Source organism: Papaver somniferum, chromosome 8, assembly GCF_003573695.1.
Source record: "Papaver somniferum cultivar HN1 chromosome 8, ASM357369v1, whole genome shotgun sequence".
NCBI lineage: Eukaryota > Viridiplantae > Streptophyta > Magnoliopsida > Ranunculales > Papaveraceae > Papaver > Papaver somniferum.
In genome coordinates this window covers 168,041,277-168,059,172 of record NC_039365.1, presented here as the reverse complement: position 1 = coordinate 168,059,172, position 17,896 = coordinate 168,041,277, and the positions used below count along the sequence as shown (strand labels likewise).

At 37.1% G+C, this 17,896-nt stretch overlaps 1 protein-coding gene across 1 annotated transcript; it reads right to left on the bottom strand.

The window, feature by feature from the left end:
• Window positions 1–13,129: 13,129 nt before the first annotated feature.
• LOC113306412 lies at window positions 13,130–16,326 on the bottom strand. The gene is made up of 6 exons (XM_026555355.1): window positions 16,145–16,326; window positions 15,091–16,073; window positions 14,557–14,996; window positions 14,109–14,287; window positions 13,809–14,022; window positions 13,130–13,183 (listed from the first exon to the last, which is right to left on the bottom strand). Exons 1-6 carry the CDS (start codon window positions 16,324–16,326, stop codon window positions 13,130–13,132), a joined length of 2,052 nt encoding a protein of 683 aa, XP_026411140.1.
• Between the last annotated feature and the right edge of the window lie 1,570 nt (window positions 16,327–17,896).

Below are 17,896 nucleotides of genomic sequence, written 5' to 3'. Positions count from 1 at the left end.
GGTGTCAAATATATCAGATTTGATGAAATTGCAACTTATTACTGAACTCAGGTTGCAAGATTACCATATATAGACCCGATGTTCTCGTCCAAGTGGGATTTGAGGTGTCAAATATATCAGATTGGATGAAACTGCAACCTATTATTGAACTCAGGCTGCAATTGACACCAAAAATTACGAAAATACCCCTGGCGGACCAAGAGCATAAAATTTTCTTTGATTTCAAATTTACAAAAATACTCCAGATTGGAACATGTGCATCAATTTTTTCGGTGATTTCAAAATTACGAAAATACCCCTGGCGGAACAGGAGCATAAAATTTTCCTTGATTTCAAATTACGAAAATACACCTGACGGAACAGGTGCATCAAATTTTTCGGTTATTTCAAAACCTGAGTTAATTGTTTAAGAAAAACCTGAGTTAATTGTTTTCAGTACAATTGATGTTTATTCCATTGTGTGTGTATGGATGTATGTGTGATTCAATTGGTTCCGGTTAAGAAAAACTATTGTTATCTTGCTTTATTGTGTGGTATCAATTGTTTAGGCTTACAAAATTTCGGTGCAATTGCGGTGCTTTAATGTCTATGTTGTTTCAATTGCTTCTGGTTGAGGTGAATAATTATACATGTTGATTTATTTGGTTTGTATGAATTATTTGTGGCTTAAAGAAATAAAAGGTTTACAGGATGAGTTGTTTAGTCCAATTCGATTCCGAATAAGAGAAACTAAGTTAATTCTGATCTTAGTTAGACTTATCGAAGTGAGGTTTCGGTTATTCAATTCTAATCGAATGCCTGAACAAGAAACACTAGTTAACTAACTTAGTACTTGTATTGTTTAAAATTGAAAGATCTAAGTTTATGGATAACTAGAACCTGATGAGAAAAATAGAGTTATCTTTATTTTGGTCTTATCGAATAAGCGATTGTTTTAGTACAATCGGTTTAGCAAAGGGACTAAGGTGCTTAGTTGATTTTTGGTTCGCTAAACTAAAATGGAAAAATTGTTTCGGACAATTGTTTCCTTGGTAACATATCAAAATAAAACTACTTGTAGTTTTGGTTTTGATATTGGTTATAAGAGCATGGTGTGTGGAACCCTCGTGCTTAACTCTACAAGTTGCAAGTCTATTTTGATATTTGTAAGAATCTTTTCGTGTTGTCCTTTATTTTTTCGTTTCTTTGTCATTTTGTTACAAAAATGGGAGAAATATATGGAGTAAACAAGTGATACTTGCATTGATTTTATATTGATTGGTATTGCTAAGGAAAAGAACATTGGTGTTTTAATGTTTAATCTAAACGAAAGAGTGAAAGCACAGACTAAGGGGGAGCAACATATCATATTAAGTGGTATAACAAAGACGTGCGGATTGAATATCTACATATCTTCCTTAGGGGGAGTATTAGATGTGTTATTATAATGTCAACATCGACATTTTTAAGGATTGAATGTATGCAGTTTACTGTGCTGTTGAATTCGGGAATCAAGCGTTTGTGTAATGAATTCTTGTAATTTGTTTATCCATATGATGTAAGAGTTTTGTCACTAAAATTGACAAAGGGGGATATTGTTAGAGCATAGATCGGTTGAACCCACCAAGCGTTGGTATGTCAAGTTTGGTTGTCATATTTTAGTGAATCAAAACTCATGTTAAGAGTCGCTTGATTATGTACTAGAGTCAACTTCGTATAGGTTAGCTTGAAAGTATTAGGATATGAGACATTACAATTATTGCGAAGACTTGAAGATGTGAAAAAGCAAGGAGTTAAAAGGACAACAATCATACTTCCATTTGATATTAGTGATATTTGACTTGAATTTTCATTTGCTAACATATCTTTCAATTCGTGCATATTGAAAACAAAACTGCGAAGCATGTTTGAACTCTAGATAGACATAGTATTAAGGAATACAATATGAGGTTTATTGCTTAACCATTAAACTTTGTAGACACGACATCGCCATAATCATTTGAATGCTATTGTGATTATGTATGGGTATGAGGTGAGGATTTCATCCTAGGGAACAATGTTTACATGTGTTCTAAGGAAGTAAATTCATGAAATTGGTTTGTGAATCGAAAAGGAAATCTCCAGGTGTTATTGGTTTTGTTATTCATTTCTTATCTTATAAACAACCAATATGTGTGATTAGTAGAACCGCCCATGAATTGTTTGTGTTATTGGTAAAATTATCCACAAAGGCCTGACTTATGTATTGTTATGACTTTTATTAGTGAAATCGATCTTAAGTAATCACCTGAGATGGTATGATCGGGTTTGTGATTTTATGTCTGACCAAAAATGGGAAAAGGGGAACCGATCCTAGTAAGGGGTGCAGTACATCATTAAGGGGAACCGATCCTTGTATGAGGTGCAGCGGGTTTATGGCAGAAAGGGGAACTGATCTTATGGGCATGTGCAACACGTTTTTAGGCAAAGGGGAACCGATCCTATGGACATGTGCAACACATTCAAGTTAGATACCATATATATGTGGGGAACCGATCCTAGTACATAGTCAACCGAATTATGGAAAGCTAGTGTGACTATGCACAGTACTCACATGGAGGTAGAACCAAAACTTGTTTTGGTAGAACCGTTAAACCCATGATTTGTGATTAAATGTTATTTGATCAATCGCATAGTTCTTGAAAGTCGGATGAACCAATTCTAAACTTGTTTGGAAGTGTGGAAAATCGGTTTCAAGGTTGTAAGTATGAAAGAGAACTTACAAAGTTAGGATGTCGACATACTTTGAACACGTGTTGTGAATGTTTATTATTTAATTGTTCAAAGTTATTCCTTAATAGATAAGGGAAGAGAATCCCAGGATCGAAACACAAATAAGTTAAGAATCTTTTAATTAAGGTTATTAATTTCATTTTTAGGAAAATAAGAATTACTAATATGCGTTTACTAATTAAAGATTTTCTGAGAGATTCCGATCATTATTTTTGGACAGAGCATTTCCAGGAATTATGAAAACCGAATTTGTGCTTTAATGAATATCTTGAGAATATTTTCGTTTTTGGAAATTCCTTGGTGTCCTAACTTCCTAGTCTATAAATACTTGAAGTTTGCATTTCTAGCAAACTAATCCTTCGTAACAGAAAACTACCTCTTGTTGTGCTGCTACTGGTGAAGCCGCCTATTCGGAGAAGAGAGTAACCTAATTAGGCGAAATCTCTTACGGCAGCTCAGTTTAAAGTCTTTTTTTGGGATTGAGAAGCTCTATTAGTACCGCTGGTGGGTAACTAGATAATTGCGGTTTATCTTTTGTTTTTATTGATTTGATTGACTAACGGTGGTTGAACTTGATTACACCTAGTTTGTTTATGCTTGAGGATATTCTCTTCTGAAATAAGATTCACTCAAACTAGTTCCGAGTTTTAACAGATCTTTAGACTGTTGTTAGTTCTAAAGACGATCTTGTGATAATCCATTGTTAATAGACTCCGTTCTGTGCGTGATTGATCACAAGAGATTCAAGTGATTGTGTGCAAGTGTTTGTTGAAGATCTAAGAAGATTTGAAGACGAAGAAGATATTGAATATTTCTGATTTGTGGGTTCATAATCTTTGGTGTGCACAATACTTGTTTTGGTAAAAAGAGGATCCAATTAATAATCGGTTTTATCCTTGTGATAGAATTGGATTGATTAATTAAGTAGATCGACATCAACACAATTATTTGGATTAAGAGTGTTGATCACAAAATTTTAACATTACTTTGGTAATTGAACATAAGATAGATCTAAGGACCTGACGAAGGAGTTTATGTTAAGATAAACAGAAGAGCCTTTTTCCGACTCATATCACTTGGTTGAAGAGAGTTGATACCTGGTGGCTCTCTAAAAGAGTCACAGAAATGATACCTGCAAGTGCACAGGGTCTGTTGTAGTGAGTGTGCAAGGCAGGTTCGAACCACAGAGACTTGGGTGTGAATTAAAGTGATGAAACAAGTGACAGTGAACAAGAAAATTCAGTGGCAGTGAGCCAAAGGCAGTGATAAAGAAACAAAGTGGAAAAAGTAGTGAAGAAAATGAAAACAGTGGGAATGGAAGTGTATGGAGATGGATGAGAATTCTCTTTCACCTAGCTAGTTAGCCTAGGATAAATCCTTGTCATGTGGCTAGTTAACTACCTAAAATCCTTAGATTAACCCCTAGCATTGCCTATCTGATTAAAGCATAAACAATCACAGGTCATTTAGGTTCCTAGGTTTCTAACTAATATGGTTTGTTCATCCCTTAGATTATTACTAACTCCTAGCATTAATGGTCTGTTTAAAGCACCACTAATCACAAGCCAGTGAACCCTTGGAATGTCACTAACCTAAGTGTTTTGAGCTCAACAGGGTCTAACCCAAATGGCTAACCAACATGGTTCAATGGTCTTCTCACCCTAGTGGTGAATTAGAACATGCTGAAGTTAGGAGTTTTCATGTTTGTCAAGCATTAAGACTCAAAACAAGAACATGTGAGTCAAACAGGGGAATTACATGAACATTAACGTACACAAGAACATGAACATAACATCAGAATAAAATTTAGAACATAAGAACAAAATTTAACAGTGAAGAACATGTACTGATAGTATTATGGAATTGAAATTGAAACTAAACATGAAATTAACCCAATTAGGGGGTATCTCGGATGACCCAAGAACACTTTAAACATTCTACATCAGTTTCTATTTATAGCTTACATCAAATCCCTAATTTCTAAACCCTAAAATTTGGGGATTTTCAATTTCTCTCAACCATTTGCGAATTCAGCTCAACCCATGCTTTATCTTCTCTTCCTCCTGCTCCTGCTACGTTTCTAGCTTGATTTGTGTCATCAACTGCACACTCTAGGGTTCAGAGAGGAAGAGTGTGAGATTGATGGAACAACTCGGCTAGGAGGATAGGGGGCTAGGTGGTAATGATGGTTTGGGGTATGGTGAGATAGGATGGTTGTGGCAGGGGAAGTGGTTGCGCCAGAGGAGACAGTGGAGGTGGTGGCGATGACAGGGTATGGGGGTGGAGCAGTTGCAGAGAAATAAGGAGATGGGGGAGAAGTCGATGGAAATGGGATTATGGTTCGTTTGGTTGAGGGTATAGGTTTCTGATGCTAGGGTGTGAGGCGGAGACATCAAGAGTTGATGTACGGCGACGAGAATCCGTTGGATGATCCCATATAGATTGACTCGAACGGATAAGATGAAGAGGTATGTAGCGACCGTTGGATGATTTGATACAACGAAACCGACGGCTACAGATGGAGCTAGGTACTATGATGTTTGACAGGATCTTTGGATTTTGATGCACAATGATGAAGTGGCCGTTGGATGATGAGATGGATCCAATCTGACGGCTCTCATGGAAATGGGTATGGATAATGGAAATGGATTTGGGTAAGGGTTTTGGGCTTTGGGTATGCCAAGCCCATATCTTCTTTAAGAACAATTCTTCCTCTTCAAGCCCACTTCTAATTGATCCGGCTCTTGCAAACATCATTCTTCGCTGCCTTTCTGCGGGAGTCTTTGCCGTTTCTTTGCTCTTTTTGCTCCGTGAGTTAACCAGGCTTTATTTAGTACCTAAAAATGCAAAATTAATTAATAAAAATATTTATTCTTGAAAACAATGAAAATACAGAATATGGGATAAAATGTAGAATTAATGCACAAAAGATGAGTTAAATGCCAAGAAAAATATATAGAAATATGCACTTTTTAGCACTCATCAAATACCCCCAAACCTGAATTTTACTTGTCCTCAAGTAAAACAAAACTAAGGAAATCCTACCTATACCACTGTCGCTGGTCTCTCGATTGCATTTAGCGAATGCAATAAGCCTTTTAAACCACTAAGTGTCCCTAGTGGACGAGTTGAAGTCTCGTGAAGGTTTGCTTAGAACGTACCTACAAAGTTCTAGGCCAAAATATAAGCTCAGATTCCATGAAATTTGACATGTGCAAGACAGTTTAAGCTCACAGCAAAATGGAGATGTCAATCTAGCTATCAAAGGCACAATCCTAGCACTGATAACAAATAAAGACATCTGATAAGAGTGTAAAGTGTATCTACACATGTGTAAAGAAAGATCGTATGTTATGACTACTAATCACCAAGAGATAGTTTCTCAGGCTAAGAACCGAGGTCGAAATCTAGCTAGCTGTCCGGACTTTACGAGAATTGTGAATGAGTTGGAGGTATTTCACAATTACTCGCGTTGTACATCAATGGCATACACCCTTCCTTGCTTATAACACAAAAACACAAAAGATGACTCTTTACATGACTTTTATTTACATTGACTACTCTCTTTTTATTTTTGGAACAAGAGAGGATGGAATTGATAAATACTTGATTTTTTTTTTCCTGATATTTTTCTAAATATATACATCGTTTTTTTTTCTTTCTTTGATAAGGTAACACTTTTGATACATAAGCAAAAAGAAACAAAAAATTACATGACACTTTGCAAGAGGTAGCCCTTTTTGATGCACCCAGTTAAATTCGATGGTTGTCTTTCTTAATGTAACCTCCACCTTCTATCCCAACCAACCAAAGAACAAGCTAGTCAAGTTTCGTTCAGTATTCTAAAGTGATTGGCAACTAAAACTTCCGATAGAACACCTCAAGGATGAGGCTATACATGTATTGGTAGATCGTGCGCGTGCAAGTTTCTTATCACTATGTGAATTGTGCTAGAATCAGGATGCCTAAATATCTAGACTAAGACTCCTAAAAATTACATATTTGCACAAGAGTCAACATTTCAAGGTAAATGAGCTCGATTTTTATGATTTTTCAATTTTTTAATTTTTAATTTTTAATTTTTAATTTTTCAATTTTTTCAAAAAGAAGGAGTTCTTGTTTTCAATTATGGCATATTATCAAAGTATCTACTTTTCACCCCCAAACCTAAACTAAACATTGTCCTCAATGTTTCAAAATATGAACAAAATTATAATACAACATATGAAGAGGATCATGTTGAGTAGAGAAAAAGGAAAGAGAATACCCGATTTCGGCGAAAGCAATATTAGAACTCCGTTATTCAAGGCAAGAATCCAACATATGTCAGCCGAGATCATATTGGATTAGCAAAATATATACAAAAGGAACAAAAGGGTTTTAAGAAATTTTATCTACTGGATTATATACAAAAAATTCACCATACACTAACAATCTAAAGAGTTGAGGATCAACCCAAAAGACAAAGTGTAGAGGTTTCAACAGCTTCACACAAATATAACAGGAAATAAACGCAAGTGAAACTGTGAAACAAAATGAGCTACCCCCAAACCTGGATTTTTCAATGGATAAAATTTTGGAAACAAAATCTCGCAGTTTTGGGGGTTCATCATGTACAAGGTCTAACTCAAAGTGAACTGTGCTAGGGACGGGCAAACATGCTAATTCCAACTGTGGTTCCTCAAATGTATTATACTTAGAAGCAAAATAGTCCAAGAGGACTTGGGAAGCACACAGTTCCAAACCTAGATTAGGGACTCTCAGAAAAGTCGGTTTGACAATATGGGTACAAACCAAATCTAGGTTGGGCGGAAGGCCATCAGATTGTGACTTATGTAGGACGATAGGAACATCATTATTAATCACATCAACATCTCCTAAGTCTTTTACACGTGTCACAACATGCTCACAATCATCAAACAAATTATCAAGTCCACAATCAGAATCATCATCATCAGAAGAATTATTCTCATGCATCAGCAAATCAGGAGAAATACCACAATGTGACCTAGGTAGAGAATCAGACACATCAATTATATTTTCATGCATAACAACATTAGTGTCTACAAAAGATTCAACTATTCCTATGTCATTCTCATCTTCACAGAATAATTGTACGAATCCCATGTCAATATCAAAATCATATGAATTACAATGAGTATTAGAAAAAACAACATTTATGAAGTTCGAGGGCGAGAAGCCATATGTTATTGAACCAACAGGTTCCACAATATTTTCATGTTCTTCTAACATATCATCGTAATCATCATAATCATCATCATGGTAGCATGCATATTGGTCCTCATTAACAGTGGTGATGTCATTAGTCGATTCATGTTCCTCTAAATTAGGTTCATATTCAACATCATTTACATGAATGGGACTAGACACTTCATTAGGGACAACATACATTTCCTCATGAATTTCCTCCTTTTGTAGGTGAAGCAAAATCTGATCTAAATATGCCTGAATTCGTGATGTAGATCTATCGAAGTTTTGCTCACTAAGTGCTTCTATGGTGGAGTCTAAGTTCATGGGAGTACAAAATTCTTCATGTTCAAATTGTGGTGATTGGTACATGTGTGCATGGTCATTAGGGTTTATAAAATTTGATCGCAACCCTCAAAGGTTTGATTATGGTCCCAATGACTACCAGCCTCACAATTTATGGACATTTCATACCTTGGATTTTCTCTAGATTGCCTAAAATTATGCAAAATATAACAATTCTCAACAGGGTGGTCTAAACTACCACATGCGGGACATGCATAGATTTCAGGTTGCCTAAGAAAATTAGATGTGACAGATTCCTCATGTGATTGCATTTCTAAAGCTGCGATTCGAGCTTCTAATTGATCCACAAGAGATGATTGTGTGAGTGAGGCATTAGCAAAATGTTCGTTTTCACGTTGTGATGATGCATGTGTGAATAGTCATTAGGGTTCATGTATTGAGGCTCGGGACTTTGAAATGTCCATAATAATTCCTATGACTATTGACATCATGGTCTATGGGAGGCTCATGACGTAGAGTATGTCCATACGCAAGTTCTCTAAGGGATTTGTTGTATTCCCCAACTGTAGACCAAGATCTAGACATGATTGGGCTCAAAAGCTAAGTAACTATGTTACAAAGCCCAAAATTTGGTTTTTAATGGGTTTTCAAAAATTTGGTTTTTTATGGGAAAATTTTGGTTTTGACGGGTTTGAAAAAGAAATTTGGTTTTTAATGGGTTTTAGAAAATTTTTGGTTTTTTAAAGGGAGCAAAGCCCACATTGATGGAGGATGCACGGCCCAGCTGAGAAGTTTGGACGAAGCCCAACTAACGAGTTGAAATCAGTGAGACGAGGCCCAGCTGCGAGTTTTTTTATTGTTGGGCTCTCAGTTAGCCAAAGATCGAGGCCCTAGCTGTTGGGTTTGGGAGTTGTTTTAAAACTTTGAGTTTTGTAGGCCCACTGTTGGTGAAGCCCAAAATTTGTTTTTAAAACTAAGCACAGCCTTGTTTTTGAAATTTAGTTTTGGCCCATTTTTGTCTTGGCAGGTTCAGTTAAACTTGTTTAGGTTGTTTGTTGGGTTTTTGAAACCCAAAATTTTGATAGGGACAATCCCACAGTTAAGCTCAAATACAAACCCAAAAGTTAACTTAAATTACAAGCCCAACAAAAAAATGGAAAAAAATTATTACAAGCCCACAAATTAAAAATGGAAGCCCACAGGTTGGGTTCTCTTAATGGGTTTAGGCTTACCTTTGAAGCACAGCCCAGCTGTTCAGTTTGGTTGCAAAACCCAGTTAGGCTTTGGATCATCCTAAGCTTTGGCTTCAACACTCAAGGCCCAGTTGGGCTTTGGTCTTTCTTCTTTGGCTTGTGTAGCCCAGTTGTGTTTTGGTAGCTACACAGCAGCAGCAGACAACAACACCAGATCAACTCAGCAACAGCAACAGGCTTGGCCTGGCAGGAAACAGCAGCAGCACCAGGCAGCACAGGTAGGCTTCAGGCAGCAGTTCTGGCACCAGCAGCAGCAATCAAGGCTCAGCAGCAGGAGCAGATCAGCAGCAATCAAGGCTCAGCAGCTTCACCAGTTCAGGGCTTGGGTTCTAGCTGCAGCTTTGGTTCAGCAAGTTTCAGCCTTAGCAGCACAGCAACAAGCCCAGCAGCTCACAGGAGTCTTGGCCTGGCACAAGCAGGAGCACCAAGCAAGAGCACCAGCAGCAGCAGCAGGCAGAACAGGGAAGAAAGCAAAGAATGCAGGATGATGCAAGAAATGCAAAAATGCTTATACTAAGATGCTTATACTAGAATGCAATGCAAAAATGATGCAAGACACAAGAAAAAACACACACAACGCCAAGTCCCCGGCAGCGGCGCCAAAAACTTGGTGGCTCTCTAAAAGAGTCACAGAAATGATACCTGCAAGTGCACAGGGTCTGTTGTAGTGAGTGTGCAAGGCAGGGTCGAACCACAGAGACTTGGGTGTGAATTGAAGTGATGAAACAAGTGACAGTGAACAAGAAAATTCAGTGGCAGTGAGCCAAAGGCAGTGACAAAGAAACAAAGTGGAAAAAGTAGTGAAGAAAATGAAAACAGTGGGAATGGAAGTGTATGGAGATGGATGAGAATTCTCTTTCACCTAGCTAGTTAGCCTAGGATAAATCCTTGTCATGTGGCTAGTTAACTACCTAAAATCCTTAGATTAACCCCTAGCATTGCCTATCTGATTAAAGCATAAACAATCACAGGTCATTTAGGTTCCTAGGTTTCTAACTAATATGGTTTGTTCATCCCTTAGATTATTACTAACTCCTAGCATTAATGGTCTGTTTAAAGCACCACTAATCACAAGCCAGTGAACCCTTGGAATGTCACTAACCTAAGTGTTTTGAGCTCAACAGGGTCTAACCCAAATGGCTAACCAACATGGTTCAATGGTCTTCTCACCCTAGTGGTGAATTAGAACATGCTGAAGTTAGGAGTTTTCATGTTTGTCAAGCATTAAGACTCAAAACAAGAACATGTGAGTCAAACAGGGGAATTACATGAACATTAACGTACACAAGAACATGAACATAACATCAGAACAAATTTAGAACATAAGAACAAAATTTAACAGTGAAGAACATGTACTGATAGTATTATGGAATTGAAATTGAAATTAAACATGAAATTAACCCAATTAGGGGGTATCTCGGATGACCCAAGAACACTTTAAACATTCTACATCAGTTTCTATTTATAGCTTACATCAAATCCCTAATTTCTAAACCCTAAAATTTGGGGATTTTCAATTTCTCTCACCCATTTGCGAATTCAGCTCGACCCATGCTTTATCTTCTCTTCCTCCTGCTCCTGCTACGTTTCTAGCTTGATTTGTGTCATCAACTGCACACTCTAGGGTTCAGAGAGGAAGAGTGTGAGATTGATGGAACAACTCGGCTAGGAGGATAGGGGGCTAGGTGGTAATGATGGTTTGGGGTATGGTGAGATAGGATGGTTGTGGCAGGGGAAGTGGTTGCGCCAGAGGAGACAGTGGAGGTGGTGGCGATGGCAGGGTATGGGGGTGGAGCAGTTGCAGAGAAATGAGGAGATGGGGGAGAAGTCGATGGAAATGGGATTAGGGTTCGTTTGGTTGAGGGTATAGGTTTCTGATGCTAGGGTGTGAGGCGGAGACATCAAGAGTTGATGTACGGCGACGAGAATCCGTTGGATGATCCCATATAGATTGACTCGAACGGCTAAGATGAAGAGGTATGTAGCGACCGTTGGATGATTTGATACAACGAAACCGACGGCTACAGATGGAGCTAGGTACTATGGTGTTTGACAGGAGCTTTGGATTTTGATGCACAATGATGAAGTGGCCGTTGGATGATGAGATGGATCCAATCTGACGGCTCTCATGGAAATGGGTATGGATAATGGAAATGGATTTGGGTAAGGGTTTTGGGCCTTGGGTATGCCAAGCCCATATCTTCTTTAAGAACAATTCTTCCTCTTCAAGCCCACTTCTAATTGATCCGGCTCTTGCAAACATCATTCTTCGCTGCCTTTCTGCGGGAGTCTTTGTTGTTTCTTTGCTCTTTTTGCTCAGTGAGTTAACCAGGCTTTATTTAGTACCTAAAAATGCAAAATTAATTAATAAAAATATTTATTCTTGAAAACAATGAAAATACAGAATATGGGATAAAATGTAGAATTAATGCACAAAAGATGAGTTAAATGCCACGAAAAATATATAGAAATATGCACTTTTTAGCACTCATCAATACCAAACAGATTTTTTGTTCCTTTACTGTTTGGAATACGAACCAAAGGAATTGTTCATAGTACGTGACTCATTTATAAGTTGGAGGCGTGGGAATAAAGATGGAACTAGGTGAACTATAGGTTTAGTTGCTTGGTCTTAACTATACGAAGTTAGGTGTAATTTTGTGTAGCGGCTTAATCCTGAGAGTATTCAATTCTGGACAAGGTACAAGGGTTTTTCCGCATTTGCGGATTTCCTCGTTAACAAAATCTTGATGTGTCATTTACTTTTATTTTCCGTATTATAATTGTTTTATTATAATTAAAGTAAATCACACAAACGTTAATTCCTATTTACTTGATAAGTGAATCTTATTGTGTTTGGTTAAGTCCGAACCTTTTTATCAAGTAAACATACTTCATTGTTGTATTATCTCGATCTCGTATCCATAGACGATCACACGAAGTGTGAACCGATTATTTGCATTGTCTCGACTCAGTCCATAGACAATCACTTTCGGAGAAAGGACTTATATGTAGGGAAAGTTTTAGATTGAGGTATATTTGGTTACCCTCGTCTTTTTAGTTCCCACTAGATAGTCTACCACAAAACAGAGTAACAAAAAAATTTAAAATAATACATTAAGTGCTATTACACTTCTCTACATTCTCTTTGCAAAAAAAAAAGGATCATTAAAAAGAGAATCCATTTTTATGCAATCATGCAGAGGAAGATGAAGAAAAACAACACTTAAAAGAATACAAACCCATACATGTGTAGATGAAGATTGAAGAGTATGGTTTATTCAAAGATTTAGAAGCATCTAAGATTGAAGATGATTTTGTTGTTGTTTTCCCACTTACTTCAGCTTCTGAACTATTGAAGAGCAACTAATAACTGCTGGCTTTTTGTCTTTGAGTAGAAAACATAAACTACTTTCCCAAAGAAGATGATTTTGTTGGGAAAGGGAGTGTTTGTTTGGTAGTGATAAAAGGAGATATTGGGTGGAAACAACATCTTCTAACATAAGGGCTGCTAAAAAGTGGGATGGAAACAATAAAGTAACTTACACAGGGATCTGTAAGCAAATATGTGTAAAAATGGGGGGGGGGGGGGTGAAAAAAACAACAAATTGTTATTCAAGCACATCATTAATCTGGTCAAATCCAAAGTATCTTGCAATTGGAATCTGCATACATTCAAGACCAGCATTATAAAGGAAACTTACTGATCGCACATATATTGGAGATTTTTCATTTCTTTGATCTAGGTAGATGCTTTTGCTCCAGCAATTTACGTATATGTGGTTCCTCTTCTAAACTATCTTGAAAACTGTCGCGACCTGGTATCTCTGCTTTGTCCACATCTGCAGTCATTCCTCTCGGCGTATAATAACAACCCACCAATCTGGATGTTTCACGTCTCTGGAATAGAAAACTTGGGCAGCCTCTTCAGCGAGAATCACGGACTCGTCCGAAATATTGGTATGACTTTTCAATCTTGAAAGATTTACCACAATGGAAAATCTGAATCCTGACAGATCTTTGTTCCATTCTCTACCTTCATCCAATCACAGTAGAAGACAATTTCTTTAAATGTACCATAGTTCAACTCTAGGATTTGTCTGATCACCCCATACCACCGGGTTAGGTTAGTAACAGGTCTTTTGTCCAAAACTCTAGGACAATAGAATAATCTATTGTCCACATACAAACAAATCACGGCCAACCAATACGTGTAATAAACAACGAGACATTCTGGATTATTCCGAAAATTACCCACCGACGTATCTGCATCCACTGAGTAGGGCTCACCTGAACTGGCTTTTCATCAAGCACAGAACCCACATCGTTGAATTCATGTTCATCCTTTAAGAATGACTCAGGGTTTGCTTTGTGACCTCCTTGATCGGCATTTTTCATGTGCTCCATGGAAAATCTAACACAGTTATCCATTTCAGTCGAATTCGTAATTGACCCTTCAATGTATCTGTTGTTATTTGGGATGTTTTTGCACTCCTTCATTTCCCTGATTCAGTATGTATATGTAAATTTCAGTACAATAACAACAAAAATAAATAAAAATAAAGGACACGTGGTAAAATAGAAATTCACCTTTCGAATGGGTACATCCATCGATACCTAACAAGTCCACAAACTAAGGCCTCATCATCCAAATGAACCATGTTGTGCACGCTTATATCAAAAAATCCAGCCGGGAAATACTTTTCTAGCACACACATGGCCTCTGCAATCATCCACTTAGCCTGGTTCAGATACTCTCTACTAACTACCTTTGAGCACAAAATTCTAAAATATAAACTGACTTGTTGAAGCGCAGTACGCAAGTCTTTCTCTCCTGGAAAGGCATGTTGAAGCAGAACAGGTAATAAGTACCCCCATAATCACATGGTAGTCATGTGACTTTAAGATGCTTAAGTTCAATTTCTCCATATTTACATTGTTACTTATATTCGACGAAAAGCATGTGTGAACTTTCAGATCTTTAAGAATCTGACAAAAATCGGTTTTCTCTTTTTTTGCTCAAAACAAACAGCGGAACCATCTCTACTCCTTTCTTTGTTTTATTCTCTTTCCACTCTCCACAGTGTAGTTTATTCTCCTTCAATTTGTCACGATTATTCCATGCAACAATAGCCTTATTATCCTTATCAAAGATAGTGTAGATAATGTGTTCCATGACGTTCTTTTCCGTGTGCATCACATCGACACGATGATGTATAGTCAAGGCAAAATACGACTCAAGTTCCCAAAGAATACACTTCTTGAAGAAAGCACATGTGACAAGCTCAGAATCACCTTCCTCTTCATCAAACTGATATCTCTTTCGTTTACCTGTCTTGCGAACCACTAGCTTACCATATTCGTATTGAACATCGGCAAACTTCTCAAGCGACTGCGCTCCTGTTAGTCTCAGCGGTGCACTTTTATGCTCTTGTGTCTCTAATCCCAAAAGAGTCTTATCCCTAATGGGTTCCTTGACTTAAGGAATATACGATAGTTAATGTGTACATAATCTTGTTATCGTAACCTAGATGAGTACTTCGAGTTTCTTCTGCGTAGAAAACACACGCACAGTAGCCATGAGTGGTACATCCACTTAAAACACCTTGAGCAGGAAAGTCATGAATGCCAAACATCAGAGTTGCTTTCAGAGTAAAATACTCCCTTTTCAAAGAATCAAAAGCTTGTACACCTTGATTCCAAAGTTTTTTTAGCGTGTTGACCAGCGGCCGCAAAAAAACATCAATGTCTTGACCCGGTGACTTACGCCCAGGTATCAACAGAGTCATCATTTGGAATTCAGACTTCATACACATAGAAGGTGAAAGATTATAAACCACAAGGATCACGGGACAACAACTCCAACTCAAAGTCTGTACACCATGAGGATTAAACCCATCTGTTGATATTCCATGCCAAACATTTCTTCCTTCCGCAGCAAACAAGGGAAACTTCATTTTCATTTGTGCCCACTGAGATGAATCGATTGGATAACGCATATATTCAGATGAAACTTGCGCTCGATCGTGCCACAGCATTGAGTATGATATCCAAGGTAGAGAATACATTTTTTTTAGTTTTTCGTCTACAGGAAAGTATCTCAGCATTTTGCAAGGTTCATTTGTCACCATAGGACCATCTTTGGTAGCTTTCAACTTAAACCTCAGAGTTTTGCATACCGGACACTCTATTAAATCCTCATTTTCCTCGTAATACAGAATACAATGATTCTCACAAGCATGAATAGCCTTCACTTTCATCACCAGATCCTTAAGCATTGACCTCATAGCATCATAGTTTTTGGGAAACTTGTTAGGTTTCGTAAGCCACTCTCTTAACAAATCCAGCAAACTATTGACACAGTTACCCGAAATTTTATAAGTTTTCTTCACATTATGCAGTTCTACCATAGCAGAGAGGATTGTGAGATTGTCTTCACATGAAGGGTATAACTTCTCTGCCGCTAACAATTTGTACCTATTATAACGCTTCTCGACATCTGGATCTTCTAAGGGTGATTCTCCAATTTGTATTCCATCATGGTCATGATGAATACTAAAGGAAGAGTCAATAAAATCATTCAAATTCAAACAATCTGATTGCTTATCAGGCGTTTCTTCGACTACGGCCTTCCCCTAAGAAAGACTTGTTGAAGCACCATCCTTTCTCTCACCATGTAAGCTCCAGGTGGTGTATGTCTTGTCGACACCATGCTCATACAGATGGGTCCTAACAATCGAGAATCCACGTCTATGTCTATTTTCGCACTTCCTACAAGGGCAAGCACACGTTTTTGCACAAGTACCATTTTCCATTGCAAAATCAATGAATTTTCTAACCCCTTCTCTGTATTCTGGGCTATAATTGTCTGTTATACGCGTCCAAGATTTATCCACAAAATTTGACATCCTACAAACAAGTAAAGTACTATGTCTTAGTAACCTAAGTTTATCAACTAAAGCTAAAAATATCACAGATTTATCAACACATTACAGTAGAATACATTTCACAACAACATCTATAATCCTCAATTTCTAAAACTAATAAACCCCAGATGTTGAAAAACTGTCGATTAAGAAAACAATAAAAAAAATACCTTAATAATTAGATGAAGATAATCCAGTAGAATCGATAGATTCAGAAATCTTAATCAAACTCAATCCTTCTGTGATAACTCGATTAAGCTTAAATCTTTAATGAAATCGACGAGTCACAAAATAATCAGTTGAATCAATTTTTTTGATGAAGTTTCATGCAACTGAATCTCAAATTGAATCTGATGAATTTTCTAGTGAAATCAATGGCAGCTGCAAGGATATACCAAGAAGTCGGTGAGATATGAAATAAATGGAGGTGAAAGATAAGATGTAGTAATGTCTCAACCGTTTTTCTATCAACACATTAAGTTGTTTATTTACCAATTTTCAGACATATTAAATGAAAAACTAATTTCAGATGATTTTAGTTTTGTTTTCGGATTTTAATTTTGTTTTCTGATTTTTGGTAATTAAAATGAAGAGTTATAAAGGGAAAAAAATGATGGAGAAAAAAGCCAGAATCGTTGGGAGGCTGGGTAGCCCTTGTGTGTGAGATGAAATGGGAGCTGATATTAGGAATAGAGGCGGTAATAGTAGTAACGGAGGGTAACAACTTAACTTGGAAATTTAAGTTGAGGATAGGAAGGTAAGTACCCACAACCTTCCCGAAACTCTATAACAGATACCAATTATTGCAACGATTATCCAACTTTAAAAAGTTACCAACGTCGATACGACGTTACTTGAAGAAAAAAAATCCGTTACAATAGCGGGAGTTACAAATTCCCTGATTTCGTGTAGTGCCTATAATGGTTTTAGGAAAAACCTAGGTTAAAGGAGAATCGACTTTAGTACGCAACTAGTATCACACAAAACTGTGGGGATTAGGTTTTCCAATTTCTAGAGTTTTACCTTATATATTCTTTCAAATCAAGGTTTGCATTCTAAATTAGCTTAGTAACAAAGAAATCAATATTCAGCGGTAGATGAAAACCTTATTTAAGATTCAAGCTAACTTTTCTTAAAACCGAAGCAATATCTCTCCACCGTTAGATGGTCTTAGCTTGTTACACACATATAAAATATACCTTCATTTAGATATTGGTAACCGTACCTAAAAGTGTATATTGAATTAGCCCAACAATAGTTAACCGAAGTTAGCCATATGAACACTTTTTTACTAACCACATTAATCTAACACTTCTAGATTAAATGATAATCAAATGAATCTAATTGTGTTACTCATAGAGTTGTTCAATTGTTTCTATTGTCATAGAAGTATACAAGACATAGTTGAAACAAAATCGGATTTCATTCAAGAGAATCAATTCATGAACACTT